The sequence below is a fragment of the Mandrillus leucophaeus genome, unplaced genomic scaffold (assembly GCF_000951045.1).
Source record: "Mandrillus leucophaeus isolate KB7577 unplaced genomic scaffold, Mleu.le_1.0 Scaffold80, whole genome shotgun sequence".
Classification (NCBI taxonomy): Eukaryota; Metazoa; Chordata; class Mammalia; order Primates; family Cercopithecidae; genus Mandrillus; species Mandrillus leucophaeus.
The window spans coordinates 3,074,811-3,102,132 of NW_012108697.1; the positions used below are offsets into that span (position 1 = coordinate 3,074,811).

The 27,322-nt window shown below is 37.9% G+C and overlaps 1 protein-coding gene across 3 annotated transcripts in view; it reads right to left on the minus strand.

Moving 5' to 3' along the window:
* Positions 1–27,322, minus strand: part of VTI1A (vesicle transport through interaction with t-SNAREs 1A) — a 379,151-nt gene that overhangs the window by 153,201 nt on the left and 198,628 nt on the right. For all 3 annotated transcript variants that reach the window (XM_011967525.1, XM_011967522.1, XM_011967524.1), the window contains 2 exons: positions 2,869–2,939; positions 2,155–2,216 (listed from right to left, as the gene is read on the minus strand). In XM_011967525.1, the coding sequence (XP_011822915.1) occupies positions 2,155–2,216; positions 2,869–2,939 (133 nt within the window). The remainder of the gene's footprint in view (positions 1–2,154; positions 2,217–2,868; positions 2,940–27,322) is intronic.

Below are 27,322 nucleotides of genomic sequence, written 5' to 3' on the forward strand. Positions count from 1 at the left end.
CCTCTATTTCTCTGCAGAGAGCTTTTCCATGAGATAACCAAAATAATGAAGCAGAGAGGTTGGTAAAATGTTTGTACCTTTTCCCAAGTCCAAAATACATTGTATATCATATGGGGCAGTAATTAGAAACTAAAACAAAACCACCACTGCATTTGGTCCCCAGAGACCATTGCCAGGTCAAGGCATTGGTTGAAAATATCTGAATATCCTGGCTGATACCAAGATCCCAGCTGTGCCTAGTGAAAAACATTGTCATGCACATGAACAGGTGGACTTAAGCGTACCCTTGGTTCAGATGTAGCAAGGTGATGTCCATCTGGGAATTTTTATTTCTGTTCATACTCTAGACACATCCCAAAAGAAGATAAGTCAGTGACTGACTGAGTTTGCCTACAAAGAGAACCCCATGTAGATTTCACCAGAGTAATTTTCTTCCGTAGGCTTCTGAAACAACCACGTTATTATGATTTCCCTACAGAAAGCCCAGTCAAAGGTTGCCGAAGTTGTTTGTGCTTCACCCTCTCTAAATGACTTGCAAATTTATTCAAACACAATATGAGGAGATGCTTTATTTGTTGAAATAACTGTCTGCAGTGTCCTGCACTAAAGGGTGAGGTACATCAAGCAGAAACATGGACAGAAATACATTGGTTTCGAAACCCATAAATCCTTATTTGAATCTGCCAACCTGAAAGCCACGTGGAGCCCGCATAAACTATTTTTCCTAAATGCTACATCTGATTAAGCCATACCATTAAATGACAGCTGAACTTTAACATTAATATGATATTATTTAAATAACCACATCATTTTTTTTACACTAAAAATGATGAATGATTTCTGGACAGCTCAATTGACATAAAGCAGGAGGACTCTTCAATGAGATTTGACAAAATGGAGACATATGCAGAATATTCGTTACAGCTCACGACGCAGGAGCCCTCCCAGGAAAGCAACAGAGGTTTTTCCCTCCCCTTCCTTTCTTTTTTATTGTCTATAGGCACTGAAGCATTCCTTTCAATCACCACTACCCTTCTCTCTGAATTCTGAGTTTTTCTTAGGCCATTTACCTAGTACTCTTAATCAGAGAATTTGATGGCTTATGATTCTGAGTTGGGAGTCAGGGTCCAAGAAAACGAGGAGGAATGTCATATTATGCCAGCCTTGGCTGGAAATGTCCCAGGAACTTTAAGCTTGCTACTGGTCAGGCTGCTTAGAAAAATCTTAACAGTCTTGAAGACCAAACCACTAGACATTTGATTGATTCTTATGTAATAAATCTGTAACACGGCAAACATACTTTTAGCAAACTATTGTATATGGATATGTGATCAAAGAAGACTTTAGTTATTTTTAGATGGTTGTCTTTATAGTATCAACTATAAAGATTTCCTTCTTAAAAATTCTAATTAAGCTATTCCAGAGGCCATTCTCAATGTTTCTCATTCACTTTTCTATCCACAGTTCCAAACTGACAGTCATGCTAGATGATATTCTTATGTGGTAGATTCTGAATGTGAAATAATTTTGCGCTGAATGTACTTATAAGAACATTACCTACATTCATTCATTTATTTTCTCATACTATTTAGCATATTTTTCATCAATCAAGGTTGAGTTACACATATAAAACATGAACATTTGTTTGTTAGCACATATTATTCAGATAATCTTGACGTTTTATAAATCATCTTTCAGTGTATACATAAAACAGAAATGTTTCCCCAAACAGTGTCACTTAAAGAAATGAAAACAAGGCAACACAGAGCAAAGCTAACAGCAACTGTGCTCCTGAAAATGGTAGGTCTGCATTCCCTCCATAAGAAGGAGGCCATCAAAATAGAAAATAAAATCAGCCTGCTCCTGCCATGGGGCCCTCCTCAGGCTATGAAAAAACACTTCATGTCTAACCCTAATTTTTTCCATAGCTTCAGGTTACCCCCCTAGCTCAAGCCTTCTCTCTAATCTGTGTTACTATGTGTCCCTGTCCAAACAAGAGTTAATATCAGTGCTTTATTATTTCAAACGGGTCCTGACACAGGGCACTAAGAGCAGAAGCTTAAAAGCAGGTAATATGCCCCGTTGCAATTGAATGAAAACATAATATTTTTAAAAAGAGACAGAGAGAAAGATGGGTCCCTACCTTGCTCTTACCTTCGCAACATCCCCGTCAGAATCCTGGAGCTTTTTCCCAAATTAGCGTCTGTTTCCCGAAGCTACAAGAAGAACAGCAATGTTAAAACAAAACAAAAGTTCATGCAATTAGATTATTTCTAAAGTGCATGGCAAGTGACAATTTATTTCATGGTAGAAAATCCAAACAATAAAAATGTTCGAATATACAAAAATAAATACATTTCTGACAGCTACACAAACATGGAAAATTCTTATATTTGGAGAATGACACATGAGAGGTAATCTTGGGAGCTTTAAGCTGGATACTAGAACCGGATAGAAAAGGAAAGCACAGGCTGAAAAAGTTTCATAAAAATTTGGTAATTCATCTCCAACTTATGAATGTGCAAAGTCCAAAAAACATAAAAATAAAATGAATTGAGAGAAGATGACCACCGGTAATTCTATAGTTTTCACTCTAAAAGATGAACATACTCCAAAATCTCCCTCAGTGACCTTCTCCTCTATAAGAAGTAAATAAAATACCCACCTGGGAGCATTCTGGGATGGGGACATAGAGTCAGCTGCTATTTGCTCCATGTCACTCTCTTTCTTTTCCTTTCCACAGACCTTACACCCTCTTTCACCTTAGATACATATAACTACCTAATTGCTACTGTTTATGTCCCAATGCCTTTCATTTATGTGTTCATTTACTCAATATGTGAAAAAAACTGTATCACTTGTACTTACTCTTTCACGTGCTCGCTGTATCTTTTCTCTGTCATGACTAAGGTTTTCCAACATCTCCTGACCAATTTGCTCTATGGAAAAGAAAATCTGAGTAAGGAAAAATGACTCGGAGTGCACATGAGAATAACTCTCAGGAGTACCCAAATGACATAAAATGTTAAAGTAGCATGCATGCATTATACATTAGACACGTATTTCAATTCATGTATTTGAAAAATATAAACAGTATTTGATAAATGTGTCTATTTATCTTAGGTATAATTAGATATTTGACCTATAGAACATAACCAACATGAGAATAATGACTTAGAGATGATGTCTTGCCCAGGCCACTCCAGCAAATATCAGCAAAGGTGGAGGAGATCTGATGTCCATTAGTCTATTTTATCATCATGGAATTTAGCTGTTGGTTTTTACAGGTTATAAGTAATGTTAATGATTCTGCTCTCCCTTTCCCCTTTCATTTTGCACATGTATGTCAGACTCCATTTAGAACCATTTTAATTTTAGTGTATTCGCCCTGCACAAGTAATCCTCATACGCTCACCTACATATGCTTATTGGTAGTGAACTGTCTCTAGGCTTCTGCACTCTTCAAGGCAAGGGCTCATTTAATGTGTTATCAGCAGCTGTAGGTACTTGAGTCAACTCAAGGTGAGGTGCATTCCTTCTCAAGTAGTAGAAGAGAGCTCATGCTGGAGACAGTGTTTTCACCTAAGAACTTTGAAACCCTAATACTGTTATAGGCAATTTAGAACATTCATTAAAAAGCCATACTGCTGAGTTTTAATGAGGTTTTCCCGTGCCATGATCATCTTATTTGGTTGACACTAGGCAGTCTCTTCTCCAATCTGCAGACCCTTTTAGAAGACAGTAGGTATGGCTTGACCTCATAAATAACCAGCTGCCTTGAATAAATCGTTTTCAGACTCATTCCCCATTACCTGGGAGGTGCCTTATTCCATACTAGAAGGATGCCTCTCTTACAATCTTGGCAACCTATCTGACTACCTTGTTCTACATCTCTCTCTCCTTTTCCCTCTGGCATTGTCTCTGTACTCATACCTATAACAACAATCATCTCTGGCTTATAGACATATAGAAGCATTCAAACAAGCACCTATTATAATAATAACAAACAATTTAATGAAGTCAGTAAGAAGTCACCATGCTAGTTATTTGGCTCATACATGTACACTGCTAGGCTTTTTTTAAAGGACACCCTAAAAATGTAGAGCAGTAGTTAGGCCACATTGAGAGCTTTGGCTGTGAACTCATACTGCCTGAGCCAAAATCCCAGTGCTGGCCCTTACTAGCTGTGTGGCTAACTTCATTATGCCTCAGTTTATCCATAAATGGGAATATTAATAATAATAGTACTATATCATGAGTTTGTTGTAAGAGTTTAATAAGGTAATTCAGTTACAATATTTAGCACAGTGACTGGCCTACAACAATAATAAGCATTTATTGAATGATGATTGATTGATCATCATTCAATCAAGAACATCAATGGGCTATTATGACTTTGCCACTCTCCTATCTTAGTCCTGCTGTAGCCCACTTGAGCTGCAATTTTATTCACAGGAAAAAATATCTGTCCTGCCTTTCTCACCAAGTTGATGTTATGATCCAACGAGATAGCCTAAGTAAAAATGTTGTGGAAGCTATAGGGTACCATATAAAGGCATGTCATGAAATAGCATGTAAGATTCAGAGTATTCAACAAAGCATCATTGAGTCCCCACTGTGTGCCAGGTACAGGTGCCAGGGATATGGCCAGCAAACAACATCAAGTGTTTGCACTCATGGAGCTTCCATGCCAGCAGTAAGGATTAAGCAGTTAAAGAAGTGTTATAGAAGAGTTACAGACAAGTGTTATCAGAAGAGTTTGTGTTTCAAGGCACATTAGAAAAAGCACTGCATATTCCTTTTATGACAGAAAATCCAACTCATAGGAAACAGTTACATGCACTAGCATAAATATATTTTTGACAGCATACACATTTTTAACATTCTTTCTCAGTATAGTAGCTCCTCTTAGACTTATTTCAGCTCTTTATTATTAACCCCATATAATTTATCCTTAAGGTAAAATTGGGTAAGATATGTGGCTCCCAGTGGAAGCCACTGTTTATGTGGAAGTGGAAGATGATATCAATAATGGAGAAGGAGGAAATAACTGAAGTTGAATTTTTTTCTTTTCTTGCACGACAATATTCAATTTTGTCATACTGTTATTACTGTTACATTGGATTTCTTTTATCAACATAATATAGCAATTATAATTCATTTTTCACTTAAAACCTTTAACATATATGAGCACCATGAACACTGCAATTATTTCAGCAAAATGCTATTTATATCATATTTTCTCCTGTTCAGATTGATGGTATTATAACATGTAATCTAAAACGAAGAGGAAATAGGTTATTACTATTGTGTCTGTGGCCAGTATCGTATCCCCAGTAAGTATCTGTGGAAAGAATGAATAAATAAAAGAATTAAAGTATGTGTCAGGTTTGTGACCTATTCTTGCTCTTAAAGTCCATCCAGTGTAGCACTGGAGAAGTTGACATCAGAAAGCAGGTAATAGATTCATCATTCTATCAGGTTCGCTGAGGAGAAAACTCTACTCTGAGTGGACCTATGGTCTGCTACTGAAGGAATCAACAAACAAGAAGTAAAGATCTGGGTCTTTTCAGGAGTTATAAACCACTCTCACAATCTCCTTGCCTCCCCAGACATAGCTCAGCATCCCAAGTACTAACTCGATCTAGCAAGAGAAGAGATATTGGCAAGAGCGTATGCATCCCGGTCTTAACACCCAAATGCCATGCACTGTTGGAAACACAATTCTTTTTTCATTTCTTGCTTGTTCTCTTCCATTTTAATGCTCTAATAAAGAAAATTTCAGGCCAAATATATTACAGTGATAACTATTATGGAATGAAAAAAAAAATTCATGTAAAGAAAGTTATGTGGTTTTTCTTTTCCACTGTGGGGCCCACTCTTCTAGTCGAACCAAAACAAATCAAGACAACGAATTAGAGGGATTATTTTTAATACAGACTATCTTTGGTTTGGCGATTATTTCATTAAATAATTAGAAACACTGTTAGGTTTATTTTTCTTGAATAATTTAACTGAAGAGGTAAGCATTCACCAAAAACACCGTAATAGAAAGAACACAAGCTCAGAGGCCTAAGCCAACGGCAGATGTGAGATTTAAATTTTCAGTTCTTTACTTTCCATAGTGCCTTAAGAATGGAACAGCCATACTGCTGCTCTTGAACTAATTTGAGAAATCATAAATTTTATAAATAGTGTACTTGTTGACTGTGAGGGTCTTCTTGAGATTAAGAAACAATGGGAAGCATAACAAGGCAATGAAAACTGACGGTGTATGCTAGAATTCTCCATGTCAGTACGAGCATGATAAATGAATTCCTGGAAGGAAGAGCTCCTTCCTGCACTTCTCTCCTTTCCACAGTGGTCCTGGGAATCATCCTGGGAGTAGAGTTCTCAAACACATAAAATGAATTTTTGTTTTTACAGTTACCCAGAATCAATCATATCCTTGATCCATAGCCCCTTTTTATAGATAAACACATGTGCAAAAGGGTTTTTGGCTAACATTTCCTTTGCTTTTCAATCTTTTGGAAGATATACACAATAGCCACTGAATACTTTCCTGTCCCATAAAGAAATTGAGAAAGGAGCAGGTAACTTCAAATCTAGCAAGATATCTCCTGAAGGACTGGCCTGACATCATGAAAATAAGACTTAGTTTGAAGAACTTGTATCACTGAAAGCATCATGTCTCTCCACTCATAAAATAATAATACCATCTGAACAACAGTATAAGTGTAACATAAGACTAATATGAATGAACCCCTTTTTAAAAAAAAAAAAACTTATAAGACCTGTATTTTGGAGGTGAGCAGATTAAAATATCCTCTGTAAGAAGTTAGGACTTACTGAAGCTCACATCATGTTATAAACTGGCTGAAAGGGAAGGAGCCTCAAATCTAATTCACTAGGAAATGTCCCATTTGATACATTCAAAATATTTTTAAAAAGTAGTCACTGTGGAAAATGCAGGACACTCTCCAGAAGACAGTGATTATTCCTCAGCACACCTATATTTATTTAATTTTCTTTTTATAAACCTTGTTAAGAATGTGGTTTCCAACAAATTATTTTAAAAAGCGAAAACAGCAAGTTGGGTCTTCTTTAAAGGACTAAGAGAAGGTAAGGGTATCTTCCGGCACTTGAAAACTTCACCAGCAATTTTAGTAGCAGATAAAAGGCATTCACAGTTACACAACTATTGTTTGCATACAGGGACTTTTGTGAAGTGCAGGAGTTCTGCAAAAGAGCTATACTGAAGCATGTGTTTTCCTATGTGTATTGCAGAACACCAACCAGATGAAAAACCTTGAAGTAATATGTCCTCACAATTTGGAGCGCTGAATTTTGGACATGACTTGGGAACTTCTGGCCATGGAATCTAATAAAGGTAGAAAACGTGCTGCTTCAGGAAGCAGAGGGATTCACATACAGCTTTCTCAGGAGGGATCTGATCACGGAGTGGTTGGATCAGTCACTCTTCGGCATTTAGCATAGCTTCCTGGGCACTGACTCTGCTCTCATGCCCTGAATAGCTAGGTTACCCTCTGTATTGATGTTACTTGGGCATGAAGAGCCTTTTGAATTCCTGATATCTGGAAAAATACAACAATGGAAAGAGAGTTCTTTCAACATCTTTCATTATTTGACAACCTAAGATATGTGAGGAACTTCTGCTTCCAGTTAGGATGTAGAAAGATGCCATAGAAAAATGCAAATGACCATTCCCATGGAAACAAGAAAAACCCAGACAAAATAATTACTAAACTTTTCTGGAGGAAGTAAGTAGATGCAAAGAAGCTCTGATGAATTCTAGAGAGAAACAAGTACTTTGTGTATGAGCGAACAGGTATGGCAACTTTGATACCAAGTTTGATATAAGGCAAGTGCCTGCTCTGAGAATGAGCCTGCCATAGATAGACTTTATAGGGATGAGAGAAATCAGTCAAATGTTAAATGATGATGTAGGTTTACAAAACAGAATGAAATCTAGATGAACTCTAAACACAAAAACAAATTGCTTGGTCTGATATTTCTCCCCAAATCTTCAAATTTGCCAAATAAGAGGGAATAAAGGTGGAGCTAGTCAGTAAAGAGAAATCTCATATTCCCACACATTCTTGTGCGCTTATATTTTACGACGCTGTCAGAGTTGAGTCTAAAGGTGAACCAAAAAATATCTGAAACTGCAGATCAACCAACTCCCAGCTCAAACACTGACAATATGTTTTGTTTGTTTGTTTGTTTGTTTGTAAGAAGCAGCATGAACACAGGTTGGAAGTGCACTAATCATGGATGAATCCAATCTTATAGCTTCAGCTCAGCACCAACTCAAGTTTTGGGAGAATCAGATCCTTCTATTATCTAAATACAAGATAAGAGTAAAATGTTATCTTGTATATATAACAAACCCAGGATGTTATATTTCAGATTCCCTTGTTCTTTTTTATACAGTGTATGGAATACTATAAAATTGTGACATGCAAAAAAAACAGGAAAGAAGAATAATCAAGAGAAAATACACCTATATGAGATCCTAGTCACTACAGTTAACAGATGAAGATTTTAGAACTATTATAATTGTGTTAAATAATTTATAGGAATAGGTAAACATAATTGGTGAAAATATGAGTTTATCAAGAAACAAATGGAAACTCTAAAAGAAACCAACTAAAATTTCAGAATAAAAATATAACATTTGAAATTAATTCACTAGGTGTACCAAATAGAATATCCTTCACTATAGAATAAACGATCACTGAACACGAACATAGTTAATAGAAATTATCCAAACTGAAGGAGGAAAAAAATTTTAAAAAAATGAACACAGCATCAATAACTTGTGAGGTTATAACAAGTGGTCTTACATACATGTTATTAGACTACAAGAAAAAGAGATTATTAGAGACATAAAAATTTATGAATAAATATCTGAAGAACTAACAGTCAAACTTTTCCAATCTGTGTTTTTTAAAAAGCCGATCCACAGATCAAAGAAGTTTAAGAACCTCTGAGCAAGAGAAATAAAAACCACACCTAGTCATGTCACAGTCAAATTTCTGAAAACTAAAGATAAATTTACAATCTTGGCTGGGTGCAGTGGCTCATGCCTGTAATCCCGGCACTTTTGGAGGCCAAGGCAGGTGGATCACTTGAGGTCAGGAGTTCAAGACCAGCCTAGCCAACAAGGTGAAACCCTGTCTCTACTAAAAATACAAAAACTAGCTGGGCATGTTCGTGGGTGCCTGTAGTCCCAGCGACTCTACTCGGGAGACTGAGGCAGGAGAATTACTTGAACCTGTGAGACGGTGGTTGCAGTGAGTTGTGATTGCACCACTGACTCCAGCCTGGGTGACACAGCTAGACTTCCTCTCAAAAAAAAAAAATCTTAACAGCAGAAAAAAAGACACATTCAGGAAAACAATAATAAGGATGAAGGCTGAATTTTCATCAGAAACAATACAAACATACCATGGAACAACATTCCAAGGTGCTAAAAGAAAAAATAAAAAGTCATTCGATTATTCCATATCCAGCAATAATAGCCTTCAAAAATTAAGGTGAAATAAAGATATTCTTTGATAAGCAAAAATATTACCCAGCAGAAGTAAACTGCAGGTTATATTAAGGGAAATTATTCAGGCTCAAGGGAAATGACACTAGATAGAAACCTGGGTGTACAAGAAAGAATGATGAACACCAGAAATGGTAAATCTGTGGATAAATATAAAAGCAGACCAGGTGCGGTGGCTCACACCTGTAATCTCAGCACTTTGGGAGATTGAGGTGGGTGAATCAATTGAGGCCAGGAGTTCTAGATCAGCCTGGCCAACATGGCAAAACCCCGTCTCTACTAAAAATACAAAAATTAGCCAGGTGATGGTACATGCCTATAATCCCAGCACTTTGGGAGGCCGAGGAGGGTGGATCACTTGAGGTCAGGAGTTCGAGACCAGCCTGGCCAACTTGGTGAAACCCGTTCTCTAGCAAAAAGCACAAAAACTTAGCTGTGTGTGGTGGCACATGCCTGTAGTCCCAGCTACTTGGGAGGCTGAAGTGGGAGAATCACTTGAACCCAGGAGGCGGAGGTTGCAGTCAGGCAAGATTGTGCCACTGCACTCCGGCCTGGGTGACAGAGTGAGACCCTGTCTCAAAAATAAATAAATAAGAAAATAAAAATAAAAGCATTTATTTTTATCTTATATTCTTTCAAAGTAATTAACTGTTTAAAATAAAAATAGTGATAACATATGCAGAAGCAAAATGTATGAAAACCAAAGCACGAAAGATGAAGAGGAGGTAAACAGAAGTATACTGTTGACTGGCTCTTGAGTTATATGTAAAGTAGCATATTGATTTAAGGTAGGCTGTAATAAATTAGGGATAAAAAGCTTAATTTCTGAGTCTCTTTCTCCAATATAATACAGTACCCACTAGCCACATGGGGCTATTTAAACTTCAATAAATAAAATGGACTTTAGTTCCTCAGTAGCACTATCCACATTTCAAGTGCTCAGTACCTACACGTGGTTAGTGGTCACTGTATTGGAGAATGCAGAAATACAACCATCTCTAAAATGATCTCCAAATTCCCTTGTCTTTAAGACACACTCAAAGAAATCAAGAAGTATTCACTTGGGGTTTGATTTAGGTAAAACATTCCCTTTCTCTGGGCTTCAGTTTCCTCAAATGTAAAATGAGAATCTTAGACTAGATGATCTTTAGTGCCCCTTGGCTTTAAAATATTAGAACTTGGGCCGGGCGCGGTGGCTCATGCCTGTAATCCCAGCACTTTGGGAGGCCGAGGTGGGCGGATCACGAGGTCAAGAGAATGAGATCATCCTGGCCAACAGGGTGAAACCCCGTCTCTAGCAAAAACACAAATATCAGCTGGGCATGGTGGCACGTGCCTGTAGTTCCAGCTACTTGGGAGGCTGAGGCAGGAGAATCGCTTAAACCCGGAAGGCAGAGGTTATAGTATGCCGAGATCGTGCCACTGCACTCCAGCCTGGGTAACAGAGTGAGACTCTGTCTCGACAACAACAACAACAACGATAACAAATTAGAATTCAGTCACTCTAAACACTGAATGCCTCCTTTTCTCCAGAGAGCACATGAGAAACTAGAGCACGGGGCCAAATTAGGCCCAGAGATGTGTTCCCATCCCGCCCCAAGAACAACGTTTTAAAAAACCCAAAACAATAGAAACTTCAATGCTTTTAAGCAGATCATCTTGTTTCCATTTTGCCTAAGTCCCCAACACTAGACTGCTTCATACAGTACTGCTTGGCCTCTGAGGACATTAGCATTTACTATGTACTATAAAATATTTACAGGCACTTTGATGATGACATTATTAAAAAAATTACACATTCATATCGACTGAAGGTAAACTTAATACATTCTTAAAGAAATACAGCAAAAGACCATGCAGGGCCTACGCGCGCGTGTGTGTGTGCGCGCGCGTGTGTGTGTGTATAAGCAATTACGATTTAACACTACCTTCTCAGTAGCTGAGTATGTGTTCTATTTTGCTTTAAGATGATCAAATCTATCATTAAGCAATTAAAAAAATCATCAGTGCTACTTTCATCAAAGTCATAGTAGCAGAACCTCCCCTTAGTTACCTGGTTTGTTGCAGATAATTAACAAACACTATTCCCAGAGCCCTCAGACATCAGTCAATGAAGCTGTGCTAGCAATAATGACGCTCCGGAATGAGCAGGTACTATGTAAATTGAGGTTGTTAAACAAAAGGAACCATGTTAATTATAGCTCCATTCAAAAACGAGAATGAATCCATTCTATTCTATAAAATGAGACTTGAGCAGCAGGAAGGACATCCCTTTTTCACAATTCAATAAAGCCTGTAAAAAAGAGCCAGGAGATGAAGCAGCAGAAAACCTGAATGGGCAAAACTGTCAAAACACATTCCAAAGGCTCACTTGTGGAATTTACCAAACATGTATTTACTTAACAGACAAGGGAGACGTGTTCAGCGTCATCCAGCTCTCCAGGGTAAATGAATTACTCATTCTAAAAAAACAAAAAGTGCTTAAAGAATTGAGAAGTGACTAGAAAGTAATTAGAAAGCCTTTTTAGAAATCATTCTGAGCCGAGTTAATCACTATTTGTACTCTTTGTGAACTCTGCACACATTGCTATCACTAAATGTATAGCATTTTAATTATATGTTTGAGAAGTCACTATTGGGTGGACCACAGGACTTAAGTGGCTAGCAAACATCTTTTGCTTTTATGAAAGACTATTTTAAGCATTTTTGAACCAGCTGGCAATCACAGCAAAAAATTTTTTTAAACAGCAGGTTTCATATGAAATGATAAACTTCTAGTTTCTTTTGAAGTTTGGAATATCTGGCAACACTGAGTCCCCATTCCCACTCGGTAAACATAGGCTGGAACTGAGTTACAGCTTCTCTCTTTAGAAGAGCCAGGTACTATCCAGTTTGCCACCTCCCTACTGGCCTGTTTCACTCATTTCTGTTCCCTGCTTGGCTGTCGTAGGAATAGACATTTGTAACTCCTTGCTTATATATTCTTCTCTAATATACTGTAAATGGCTTTAAAGACGAGGCCATGTCTCATTCCTCTCAGTATACGCCGCATTTTAAGAGGCAGTATAGGACATATGCAAGTGCTTTGGAAAGTTTTGTTCATTGGAACCACTCAACTTAAAAATATGGTCAAGTTCTTTATAAATTTATAACAATAGAATCAAAGACTTTTAGAACAAATGTGGGCTGTAAAAGTAATGGTGTAAATGAGCTGGGCGTGGTGGCTCATGCTTGTAATACCAGTGCTTTGGGAGGCTGAGCTGGGAGGATCACTTGAGGCCAGGAGATTGAGACCATCCTGGGCAACACAGTGAGATCACCATCTCTTAAAAAAGCAAAAATTAGCCGGGCGTGGTGGGGCATGCCTGTGGTATCAGCTACTTGTTAGGCTAAGGTGGGAGGATCACTTGAGGTCAGGAGATTGAGGCTGCAGCGAGCTATGACCGAGCCACTGCACTCCAGCGTGGGTGACAGAGTTAGACCCTGTCTCTTGGAAAAAATAAATAAATAAATAAAGTAATTGAGCAAATGAGCAAACTAGAATGCGGGAAGTTGGGAGGTGGAGGTCTCCAAGATCACCCAGATCATGCTGCTCATTACCCGCAGAGTTGCAACCATGATCCTAAGTCTCCCGACTCCTAGGCCTTTGATCTTTGCATTAACAACAACAAAAACAAATTAAAAAGAAAACAAACATGCATTACAATGTGGAGGACAAGGCATCCTAATACTACACATCTTTTTGTTGTTCCGTTTTAAGGCATACATATATATATACACACACACACACAATATATAGTGTTCTTTGATACATAAAAGTTTTTAACTTTCATAAAGTCTAATCTGTTTTTTTCTTCTGTTGCTTGTGCTTTCGCTGTCATACCTAAGAATGCATTGCCAACTTCACGCCATGAAGATTTGTTCCTATATTTTCTTCTAAGAGTTTTATAGTTTTAGTTCTGAGACGTGGGTCTTTGATCCATTTTGATTTAATTTTTGTACATTATATATGTGTGAGGTAGGGGGTGGCAAAGAGTTATTTTTGATTCACACAAAATATTTAGAACTCATCTGGAAGAAGTTACTGTCTTCTTATACCTCTTATTTTTTAAAAAAAACCTAATATGTATCCCAACTCAAAGCCTGGACAAATGTTTACACTGACTCATAAATTTAAAATGTTATGTTTTATATAGTATTTTTATATATCTTGACTCTTCTGAGCACACAGAAAGAAAGAAGATACCTAGGCTAAAATAGGAGAAGAAAGTATAGATATATTGAATAAATGGAAAAAGTAAAGTTATTAAACCTGAAAAATAGAGGACAATGCATACAGGAAGAGAACAGGCCTTACACATACATGCTGCTATATTTGAGCTGTGAGAAATACAATGTTTTTACCTAAAGGATTGCATTAGTCCGTTCTCACATTCCTGTAAAATAAACCCGAGACACAAAAGGGGTTTAACTGTCTCACGGTTCTGCAGGCTGTACAGGAAGCATAGTGGCTTCTGCTTCCAGGGAGGCCTCAGGGAACTTTCAGTCATGGTGGAAAGCGAATAGGGGAGGTGGGCCTGGCTTAACACGGCAGGAGCAGGACCAAGAGAGTGAGGGGAAGGTGCTACCCACTTTTAAATAACCTGATCTCACGATAACTAACTCCCTTGCTATCACGAGAACGGCATTGAGGGGATGGCACTAAACCATGAGAAACCACCCCCATGATCCAATCACCTCCCACCAGGGCCCACCTCTAACTCAGAGGATTAGCATTTGGGCATGAGATTTTGTGGGGACAAAGATCCAAACCACATCAAGGATGATCAAGTTTCAAGAAATATCCTGCAGGAAATCATGAGAAGGGAAAATTGAGGAAGTGAGAAGACTGACATTAAAGCTGGCTTAAAATTCGAGAAATAAAGTTTGTAGGCTGGGTGTGGTAGCCTATAATCCCAGCACTTTGGGAGGCCGAGGCAGATCAAGGATCACTTGAGCCCAGGAGTTTGAGATGAGCCTGGGCAATGCAGGGAAACCTTGTCTCTCAAAAAAAAAAAAAAAAAAGAAAAAAGAAAAAAGAAAAGAAAAGAAAAAAGAAAAAAAAAATTATCTGGATATGGTATGCTCTTGTATCTCCAGTTACTCAGGAGGCTGAGGCAGGAGGATTGCTTGAGCCCAAGGGTTCCAGACCAGCCTGGATGACAGAGAAAGACTCTGATTTAAAAAAAAAAAAAAAAAAGATTTGGGAAGAAAAATTCAGAGAGATAAGTAAGTCAGTTTACTGAATTTTTCAACAAAATGTTATTTCTTCTATTCATTTATCTAACCCTGAGAATAAGGTCAACAAACACATGCCGTACATGCCACAGCTCCTAACCACCAAACAGCTGGCAGGTATAGTCCATCAATCACAGTGGTGCCCTGAACACACCTTGCCACAAACCTTCTCCTCGAAACACCCCAGGCAGTCAACTCCAGCTGGTCAGGGTTGGCACAGGGGATAAGACCCACTTGCTCTCCTGGATCTATGGCACTGGGACCTTTTCTCAATTGACAAATGGTAATTTTTGGAGTTCTCCACTTTTCAGCTTCCAGCTAGTGCTCTCATTCTCAGATTTTCTGCGTGTATTTGCTTTAAAGGCCTGAGTGAGATGACTGAAATTTGAAGGTCACAGACTCTGGCAAAGATTCTCATGTGCCAGTGCGCACCAGAATCATCTAGGAAGCTTTTAAGAAACAGTGTTGTGCAGCCCTTATTGTAGGCTAATTCCCTAGATACGGGGCACAGATATGCACACTTTAAAAATGTCTGTCAGTCATGTCAAACTCCTTCTTATGGGCCACAGGCCTTCATTCTTCAACATTCTCTAGTCCAAAATACCTGGCCCTGGGACAGATCTTTACCCTTTTAGCTCTGGGCCTTTGGTACTCATAAGATTTACTTAAAATATGAAACAAGGAATACATCAATACAGTTTTAGGCTGATTTCAAGAATAGGATTCATCACATTTCTTAGCTTTCTTATTAAAAGACCACTATCACACTTCCTCCCCTTCATAATTTTATATATATATATATATATATATATATATATATATTTGGACAGTACAGGGCAGAATTCATTTTGTACTAGTGACTGAGGCAAGCTATGCAATCCAACATGTTTGTTTGGTCTGAATCCTAGGAGACCCTGGGTGAGTTTAATCCCTGATTCTTAAAGCATTTCTCTAGGTCTTCATGGAGCCCTGCCACCCCTGCCCCACCCCACCACACATACACACACCTTCTCTTTACTCCTTGATTTCTATCTTTTGATCTGGGTTAATTTTTTCTGCTCTTGATACACCTACCTGATTATCTATAGTAAGATACTTCAAATCATTTTTGTGGAAGTGGATAATGCATAAATCAATGGATAAATGAAAGGGCGAGACTGTTAAAACACAGATTGCTGGGCCCTGAATCCACAATTTCTAATTCAGTAAATGTGTGTGTCGGGGGTGGGAGGGAAGAAGCTGCATTTCTAACAAGTATCCAGATGCTGCTGGTGATGCTGGTTCCCTAAGACTATGTTTTGAGAACCACTGTAAGGGTTGGCGAGCTAGGGCAATTTAGCCAAATCCAGCCTATGGCCTGTTTTTGTAAATAAAGTTTTATTCACACACACACATAAGCCACAGCAATTTACAGAGGAAGTGGGAGAATTTATGCTATATCACGAGGCAGACAAAAACTTTAATGTAGAAGAGACTTGTATTTTTAGACAGTGACATTTTGAGAGGTGGAAACTAACAAAACTCAAGACAAGGGAACTAGTGAATAAATGGAGAAAAGTATAAGAAAAAGAATGGATGACTGTAGGGTATATTCTGACAGAGTTTTAAGGTGATGTGATCTTATTATTATATCTAAATTTGAGATGTACGTGTGGTAAAAGATCTAAACTGAACTCAAATTACTGTCTCGTAAAAAAAATAATAGAACGAGATAAGGTTTCTTAATATTTATGCTATCCTTATGACATTATAGAAAAGGCTAGTAAATACAGATTTTGAAAATCTTGCTTATTAGATGGCAATGCTGGTCAATGTCAGGTGAAGCACACTAAAAAATTATTCATTTTATAAACTGAAGTATTAGTGTGACCTTAGAAGGAGAGTACATAACCAAATACGCACTTAGAGACTTCTTTTAGTAAAACTCCTAACAACAAAAAAGTTTACTTATTGTTTGCTTTTCTTAGCAAGCACTATGACATTGGGAGTCTCTAAAACACAGAATAAAACAAAGCTACCATTGTTTCTAAATACAATAGGGAATTTATTAGACTTCATCAGCCAGGCTGTATATTGAACTTATTAGCATAATTATAGGAAGAATTTTTAATTATATCTGAACAGATTTTATTAGGGAACCACTAAAACTGAGTCTTTTACCAAACTTCCTCCTAAGAGTATTAACAAGTTGGGATGGGACTTCTTTTGGGGGGGAAACAAGCATGTAGGTTGAAACCCTGGGGGATGAAAAAATGACTGCATACATTCAATATATATCCAACAAAAGTTTATTGCTTACAGGCTGTGTATAAAATACTGCAATGAATGCTCCCCTCCAGGGAAAGGTTTTTATTTTGGGCTACTATTTATTGACTGCTTCATTTTATACTAGCAACTGTGCTAAGCACTTAATGGATACTGCATTTAATCTTCATAACCACCACATGAAGTCGATTATTATTAATCCCATTTAAAGACAAGGAATCTGAGGCTCAGAGAAGTTAAGTAATTTGCCCAAGGTTGGCCAGTATTCAAGACCCAAGCCATATTGATCCCTAAGCTGATGACATGGCCACTGTTGTGCACTGTGCTTTCCCCAGCACATAGGTGGCCAATGTCATGGGCATTCTGGTTGTGCAATTCGGAGCTCTACTTTGCACAAACACATGCCAAAGAAGGAAGCTAGACATTATATGACTCTTTGAATGCCATCAATCAAATAAAAGGACAAGAATACAAAGCAAAATGAAAAAAATTCCCCCTTACTGAGGCAGGAGAATAGGGTCTGGAGGCAGGGAACATAAGGCCGATTCTCACTGACTTCCTAGAACCAAATCAAATGGAAACACTTCAGCTAGGACAGAAAATATCCTCTCCATTTACATAGGGTGTACGTTGAGTAAATGACTTTGTAACTTGACTTCATACTCTTCATTTACAGAGGACGTACACCAAGTAACAAATGGAAACCTCTAGAGGGTATTTAAACCCCAGAACATTCTGTAATGGGGCTCTTGAGCCCCTATGCTCAGGTCGCCCCCAACCTGTGGAGTGTACTTTCATTTTCAATAAATCTCTGCTTTTGTTGCTTAAATCTTTCCTTGTTTTGTTTGTGCATTTTGTCCAATTCTTTGTTCAAGATGCCAAGAACCTGGACACCCTCCACCGGTAACACTACTTCAACGAAAGAAAAGCAAGGGGAGTCTTGTAGGGCGTAACAAACACATCATGGTCTGCCTCCTATGCCCAGTGGGCCTATTATTTATTATTATTATTTTTTTTGAGACAGGGTCTCACTCTGTTGCCCAGGCTAGAGTGCAGTGGCATGAACATGACTCACTGCAACCTTGACCTCCTGGGCTCAAGCGATCATCCCATCTCAGCCTCCTGAGTAGCTGGGACCACAAGTGAATGCCACCATGTCTGGCTACTTTTTTAAAAAAATGTTTTGTAGAGATGGAGTTTCATCATGTTGCCCAGGCTGGTCTCAAACTCCTGGGCTCAAGCAACTTTTTTGCCTTGGCCTCCCAAAGGGCTGGGATTACAGGCGTGAGCCTCCACAACTGGCTCTAACTCTTTGTGCTGCCCTCAGAGTCCTCAATTCCCTTTCCAGGATTTTGTGCATTTTGTTTTTTGTGAGACACACAGCAACTGCATACTCACTGAGACGGTCGGTGACAGCCAATGTGAAGGACACTCATTTCTGAGGACTGAAGTGTCTGCTCTGGTCTGTTTTCCCCATCCATTTATCTGCGTCACCTTGTGAAAATCTTCATGGTGTTATGGCAGTGGGAGGCTTTGATTTCACTCAGGGCTTGTCTACGCTGAAGTTTAGACAGTGTTCTAACTAAGCACTGCTGCAACCATACTTCCATCCCTTTACATTGTCTTTGACTCAAAGAGTTGTTTTTTCTTTGCCTGTTTTTTTCTTTTTTTCACCTGAAGGAAAGAAATCTCCATCGCTATAGAATTCCAAATATTCAACCATACTCTACTCTAAACATCCTGTTAGGAGTCATGACAATTTCTAAGTGGTAAAAGATCAATCAGAGGACTGTGTTCCTTTCTATTTCTGGCTGAGGCTAACGTTCTGGGGAAGTTTGCAGAAATATACCAAGTAGTAGCCCTTTGGCTAAAACTTTTCCTCTGATAAAACAGACTTGCATGAAGTGGACTTTCCCATCTCTCTATTTCAACCTTTTCTTTCCTGGAGGAACTATCCTTGGAAGTAAGAAGGTAACTTGGTATTCAAAGCCCATTCATTTCTTCCTTGACACACCGAAAGTGTACACTCACAGTTCTGAAAAATAATTATTACTACCATTATTGTATTTTAATGTGGACATCAGTTTCAGCTAACAAAGGCTGGAATCATCAACTATAAGGAGGGCTATTCCAGGCCGGGCGCAGTGGCTCACGCCTGTAATCCCAGCACTTTGGAAGGCGGATCACAAGGTCAAGAGATTGAGACCATCTTGGCCAACATGGTGAAACCCTCTCTCTACTAAAAATATAAAAATTAGCTGAGTGCATGTCTGTAATCCCATCTACTCAGGAGGCTGAGGCAGAATCACTTGAACCTAGGGAGATGGAGGTTGTGGTGAGTTGAGATCGCACCACTGCACTCCAGCCTGGGCAACGAGAGCGAAACTCCATAAAAAAAAAAAAAAAAAAAAAAAAGAAGAAGAAGGGTTATTCCACTAAGAGAGACGATGCCAATATTTTTCTACCAATTAAGACATTGAGATATTATAAACTATTTTGTCATATTTAAAATATCATGTAAAAACCATCTAATAGGTCACTGAAGCAAGAAGGAAGTGCTGAAGTCAGGAATGTTCCCCTTGCTGACTTTCTAGGGCCAAGAAGGACATCATCTCAACAGCAGCTGGATATAACAGATTAGGTGGCCTTAAATGTTGGTTGAGGTGCACAGCATTACTTATAATTGTTCAATATGAAGAGGAGAAACAATAACCTCTTCAAATCATAGAAGTAATTTATAAAATAAAGACTGTGAAAAATAACTAATTTAACTCATCAGAGCAATTAGTCATATAAACAGATGAGAATAGTATGAATCCTAGGTTAGAAAGTCAAGCTTAGCAGAAACAAGAGAAAATACCTTCTATGTATTTAATGTACATCAAACTGCAAGAAATAGTAAGAGTACTTTTAATTTGAAAACTCTTCACTGAGAGGACATACGGTCATGTATTGCATAACAATGTTTTGGTCAATGAGGGACTAGGTATAGGATGGTGGCCTAAAGAGATTATAATAGAGCTGAAAATTCCTATCCCTAGTGACATGGTAGCTGTTGAACATTGTAGCACAATGCATTACTCATGTGTTTGTGGTGATGCTGGTATAAACAAAGTTACTGCACTGCGAGTCATATAAAAGTACAGCACATACACTTATGCACAGTTCATAATACTGGATAACATAATAAACAACTATGTTACTGGTTTTTGAATTTACTATACTATAGCTTTTATCATTATTTTTGAGTGTACTCCTTCTACTTATTAAAAAAAAAAAACATGAAGAGTAGAACAGCCTCAGGCAGGTCCTTCAGGAGGTATTCCAGAAGAAGGCACTGTTATCATAGGAGATGACAGCTCCAAGCATGTTATTGGCCCTGCAGATCTTCTAGTGGGACAAGATGTGCGGGTGGAAGACAGTGATACTGATGATCCTGACCCTGTGTAGGCCTAGGCTAATGTGTGTGTTTGTGTCTTAGTTTTTAACAAAAAAGTTTAAAAAGTAAAAAAGGAAAAAAAAAAAATTAAAGATAGAAGCTCATAGAATGAGGATATAAAAAAAGAAAATATTTTTGTACAGCTGTACAATGTGTTTTAAGCTAAGCGTTATGACAAAATGATCAAACAATTAAAAAGCTTATAAAGTAAAAAAGTTACAGCAAGCTAAGGTTAATTGATTGTTGAAGAAAGAAAAACATTCAAAAAATAAATTTAGCGTAGTCAAAGTGTCCAGTGTTTATAAAGTCTACAGTAGCGTACACTGATACCCTCGCCCTTTACAATCTCACTCACTGATTCACCCAGAGCGACTTCTTGTCCTTTAACCTCTATTCATATTCATGGTGAGTGTCCCGTCCAGGTGGATCATTTTTTATCTTTTATACCATATTTTTACTGTTTAAATCTACAAATCCTTACCATAGTGTTACAATTGTCTGTAGTATTCGGTACAGTAACTTACTATACAGGTTTGCAGCCTGGGAGCAATAGGCTAGACCATTACATTAGGCGTGCAGGATCCTCTGCCATCTAGATTGGTGTAAGTACTCTCCATGGTATTTGCACAATGATGAAATGCCTAAGGATGCATTTCTTGGAATGCATCTCCATCATTAAGGAATGCATGACTATATTTAACAAAGAGGCAGATGCATTTTCCTCTTGTAGCCATACTTGAATTTATAATACTTGAAGAGAATCATAAGAAAGCATCAGAAAACTCTTCTAGCAGAAATTGTGCCTTATATATCTGATTCCTCTGCACTGTGTCCAGCATGATGCGTGAGCCCATAGTAGGCACTAGATTAATATTATTTACGATGTAATGTAATAAGCCACACTTCAAATTATTGGTACCAACTTAGTTTTTAAGACTGATACACCTTGAGAACCCAGATGATACCAAAACAGAATAAAAACTTCTTTTTTCACAAAAACAGAAAGCTCAGGAAACTGGTGAACAGCTCAGCAACCTAGAAACCGGCTGTGCAGAGCACTCTTTGAATATGAATTAGCAGTGGGTAATGGCAGCATATTTATGAGGTCTCTTGCCGGGTCCTTCCCTCCTGTGAATGCTGTATAATTCATTGCGCGCGCCCTGACCCCAGTGCGCTCCTGTTCTGACAAATCATACTTGATTAAGACAAATCTTTATTAGTTAGCTAGTCAACTTCCCCATTTATCACTGGCAAATCCCATTCTCCACGTCAGGTACAGGAAAAGTGACTGAAACCTTAAAAAAAAACCCCAAATACCTAAATAAAAATAAAATATTTGTTAATACACAGCAGGTAAAGCCAGAAACCTCTTAATAGATGAGTAAAGAAATTATTTAATAGATATATATTTTACCCACTGACAAACTCAAACCCACTACACATTTTACTCAGGCTGAGAAATTGTTAATCAGGTAATCTATTTAGGAATTTTTATCTCCTATGAAACTCCTGTCTGAAAGCAAAATGCCATATTTTGAAAACTATATTACAAAGTTGGAGGCTCAAAATACTGAAAGGGTAATAATAAAAATTTTAAAAAGACTGCTGAGTAGAAGGAATGTCTAAGCCTCCTACCAAAAGAATAACAACAACAAATCTTTACAAAGTGAGACAGAATAAGGCAGAATAAATTCAAAATTATTCTTGGTTCTCTAGTACCATAGGGGAAACGAACCTCTTTTTGAACTATGTATAATATTCTCATGAACTTCATTGTCGGTTAACCCTAAAGATGATTTAATTAATTTATTGTGGTTGATGCTCATTTTAGTCTGGTGCACTGAGCTTGGTACCAGAACTGTTCTCAGAAATCTGACGATGATGCCATCAATAACAAAGAAGTATGCCATGGGCTAGGACTGCCACTGAATATGACAAATAGCATCTTCTGACAAGTTTCAAACATTCTCTAGTTTCATGGAGGTAGGCTTCGGCACAAACCATTAACTTTCTTTCCTTAGTGACAGCAAGAGAGGGAACAAAACGGAAGGAGAATGAATATGTTTAAGCTGATTTTTGACTTCTTAAATTTTTACTCTTAAGCCCTGAGTCCAACAGAGGAGAAAAATTTTTTTAGCTTTTTCATAAAAAGCTACCAAATCAATCCAGATGTATAACTGATGTGTAATTTCCAAATAGATGATCTCAATGTTCTCTTTAAAAACAATGCAGGCTGGGTGTGGTGGCTCACACCTGTAATCCCAGCATTTTGGGAGGCTGAGGCGGGTGGATCGCTTGAGCTCAGGAGTCTGAGACCACCCTGGGCAACATGGCAAAAGTCGGTCTCTACCAAAAATAGGAAAATTAGCCGGGTGCGGTGGCATGTGCTTGTAGTCCCAGCTACTTAGGAGGCTAAGGCAGGAGAATCACTTGAGCCTTGGAGGTGAAGGCTGCAGTGAGCTAAGATTGCGCCACTGCACCCCACCCTGGACAAAGGTAGTGAAACTTGTCTCAAAAAATAAAAATAAAATTAAAAATAAATTTTAAAAATGCAGAGACAAAGTGTAATTATTTTACAAAAAATTTCTATGTGGAATCCTTTCTATACTGATAATAAACAAATCTATATATAAACTATGGAAAAACACACTTTTCATCTTGACAACTTTAATGAAACACCAGTTAACACAATATAGTACACATATCTTATTTTACTTTATTGATGTCCTTATGTGTTAAACGGAAAGCAACATTCAAAAACATTTTGCATGTTGGGGCTGTCTTCTATTTGCCAAAATTTTCCATTTAGAAAATGTGGATACATCTTGAGAAATGAGGTCAGAGCTTAGGATGAGAGACTTCAAAAGAACACCTAGCACAGTGGGAAATAGTGTGTTGATGATTTTATAAGCAGAGCCTGACTCTGATTATATCTATGGATTCAGAAGAGATTGCACCTGAACAATCTCTCCCCACCCTACAGGTCTTTCCTCACAATCTCAAAGCACTAAACAGCTATTCCAAAAGTGAAAATCGTCATGGTCCCGATAGAAAATATTTACGTAATTTGGATAAGGGCAGAGTGGGGTGGGCTGGAGAGTTAAGCCATTTATAACATGCCCATGGAAGTAAAGAAAAAGTTTTAAAGTAACTTTCATTTATCCCATGGAATCTCCACTCATTTAATGAACTCTTCCAGAAAGGTTAAACTATTTGCCTGTGGAGGCAAATTTTAGGTCAGAGGTAGGATTAGAATTCAAGCCAATAAATATTACGGAGAGTCAATTACGTAACAGGCATGCAAAGAAATAAAGAAGAAAGCATGGTCCCAACACCTAGCAGCCTACACTTAGATGGGATAGTATGATACGAATGGAACCACCATCAGGACAAAGTACAGAACATTGCACAAGTGCTAGACTTAGAGGAATGTGCCAAAGGTCTTGTATCAACTAACAAAAGAACATGGTAGCCGGGCACGGTGGCTCGCGCTTGTAATCCCAGCACTTTGGGAGGCCGAGGCGGGTTGATCACCTGAGGTCAGGAGTTCGAGACCAGTCTGGCTAACATGGTGAAACTCTGTTTCTACTAAAAATACAAAAAAATTAGCTGGGCGTGGTGGCATGCTTCTGTAATCTCAGCTACTCAGAAGGCTGGCTGAGACAGGAAAAGTGCTTGAACCTGGGAGGCAGAGGTTACAGTGAGCCAAGATTGCACCATTGCACTCCAGCTTGGGCAACAAGAGCAAAACTACATCTCAAAACAAATAAAACAAAAAAACAAAAAACCATGGTACTCTTCACAGATTTGCTCATCACCTTTGCAGGTCCTCTACACTCACATTTCCTGATGTCCACCCTGGGCTTCTTGCTCCTTCACTCATACTCATCTGCCCCACAGTGATGTGGATATCTTTGGATATAATGTAAAATCTGAGTGTTACTGACAACCTGTGTCTCATACTCTATTGGGTGCCTCACATTTCTTCTCAAATCTTAGCAGACAAAGGTAAGACCCTATGGAAACAAGGCTTCCTAGTTTTATTTTATTTTTTTCTAACTTTCAAGCTTTTGTTTTTTTTCAGAATGCATATCATATTGACCTGAAACTAATGGTACATGATAAATATTTAAAACAACAGGATAGGTAGTTGGATAATCTACAAGACAGGTTGTATTTCTAGCAAAATTTGCAGGTAAAAAATGTTGAAACGCATCTAGTTCAGTTCCTTCTATTTATAAACATATATCTATCACCCTATGGCACATAAATCAAAATGGATGATAAGAAGATAGTATTCTATTCTGTCTGCCCACTTCCCATCCCTGGAACTACATTGGCATCAGGTAATCCAAAAAAAAAAAAAAAAGAAAGAAGACAACAAGAGTATATTGGTGTTCTTTCTTTTCCATATAATGCCTGGCATACAATACATGCTTCTTGGATGGATGGATGGATGGATAAATAAACAAATGATCAAGTGAAATAGGTAGAAATGCACCAAAAAAAGTAAAAAGGGGAGAACATTAAAAGCAAGAAAGGCAAAGGGGTAAAGTTGGTAAAGAAACTCTTATGGAGAGCGCACTAGATAGATATACACTTATCAGCAGAATTCTAGAATCAGGAGGGTTTTAGAAGTTATTTATTCCACTCAGGAGTTGGATTAGATCATCTGGAGAGAAGTGATTTTTCTAAATGGCATATCAAGCAGAGCTTGGATTAGAATCTAGGCTTCTTCACTCCACATTTCATATCTTATGTAACGCATAATACACATGCAGGAAGTTCAAGATCATGTAATTAGTGTGGATGCCTTCTTCAATGAATGGCTCCTGGGGCATGGCTCCTTTATATAGCCCTAGCACTTCTGCAATCGTGGGTGACATGCTAGGGAAGCTGCTCTCCCCCAAGAATAATCCTGGTCTAACTCATCATTCTAGTGATGCTTTCTGAAACTAGTGGGAAATACCAAATATATACCCATTTACACCCCATAATGAGTAACTGGGTTAAGATAGGTGGCAAAGGGGAAGAGGAGTGTACCATTTCCTTACATTTCACTTATTTATGATCTTAATGAATTCTGGGGAAAAATTTAAGCTGGGTACATATTCAGCTATCATAAATAGATTCCGCATTCATTCCACAAACACACACTGAGTGCTTGCTATGCACTAGGGATGGGAACACAAAACCAAATATGACATTGGATGATTATAGTGAGCTACAATGGCTCTTTGAAAAGTGAATGTTAAAACCAGTTAACATTATAAAATCTACTTGATAGAAAACTTTGAGGTTACTTCCTTCCTCATCTATACATTCTAATAGAACAGATTTATATGAGTGCTTTCAACTGATAAACACATTCCTAGAAAGCACAATAAATATCAAATAATTGTACAATTTTGTTACTATGTCTAACTGTGATTGAAACTAAACCATTCCTTACCATAATACCATTTTGCCATTCTGCTTAAGGTTGGTAAATCAGTATAAGCTGATATTCTAATACAAACACTAGGTAGAGAAGCCCAATTCTGCTGTAAATTTTCAGAATGTGTTAAAATTGATGTCAATGTCTCAGTAATTTCGCAGTTTAAAAAACAGTTAGAAATGTAATGACTACACTACACTTGATTAAAGCATTTACAGCTCTAATCAAAAACTGACAGCAAGATCAAAGATGTTAACTTAAATCTCTCCTCTAATTATGTTTAAAATGCCACACCTCAGGCCTGTCTCTCCTCTTCTTTTTCAAACCAAATTCTGCTTAAGAAAGATCTAACACTTCTTAACAGTTCATTATCCAATAAAACTATTCAAAGCTTAAAAGCAATCTACACAATTAGTCAGGACCTCAGGGAGTCCACCGGTAGTCTTTATTACAGGACTTCATATTAAAACACCTTAATTATATTTGTCAAATGGATTTCATTAAAACCCATCGTCACTTTAATTTTCATATTTTGACAGTGCTGGCATAGGCATTATTACCACCTGCCAGGCTAGGAACTACAACAAAATTGTCAAATTCCTTCAAATCCTAAGCAGTTTCTTTTGTACCTGATTGATAGTTTTCTCTGTGTGGGGAAACTATCACAATTAGAAGAATTAAAATACTCCTACTTAAATTCTACTCTGAATACATACGTTTCTTGCAGATGCAAGGAAAACAAACTACATCCGTGCTGGGTTGCCAGGTGCACTTTGCAGAGAGGGTGATGCACATACTTCGCAGTGCATCTGAATAGCAAAGCCGAGACATCAAACAGAATGCACTATGATTCAATCACATCACAACCATCAGGACTTGAAAGCCAGGACATTTTTTTTTTTTACCTCCTATTCATTATGCTGCCATATTTCATAAAATATACGGTGTTTCTGGCCATTCACTTGAGATTCAATTGTATTTTCATTTGCCACTGAGACTCAGACTATTGAAATAGCAAATGAAAAAAATTACACATATATCCCTTTCTTTCTAGCTATGCAATGTTCAATGTCAACAGTGATGCAATGTTTACAGCATTTTCCTAATTCACCTAGTTATGCAACTTTAGGAAAACGGAGGTGTGTACACTAATAAGCAAAGAGTTTTTGTCTGTTTTCCTCTGGAATTTTGAAGTCTTTCGTAGCTTATGCAGTACAGAATGAGCTTCTCTCGACGATTCTCCTTTTAGATTGAGGCACACAAAATTCCATTTTTCAAGTATTGAAGAACAGAAATAGCCATATATATATATATATATATATTTTAACCT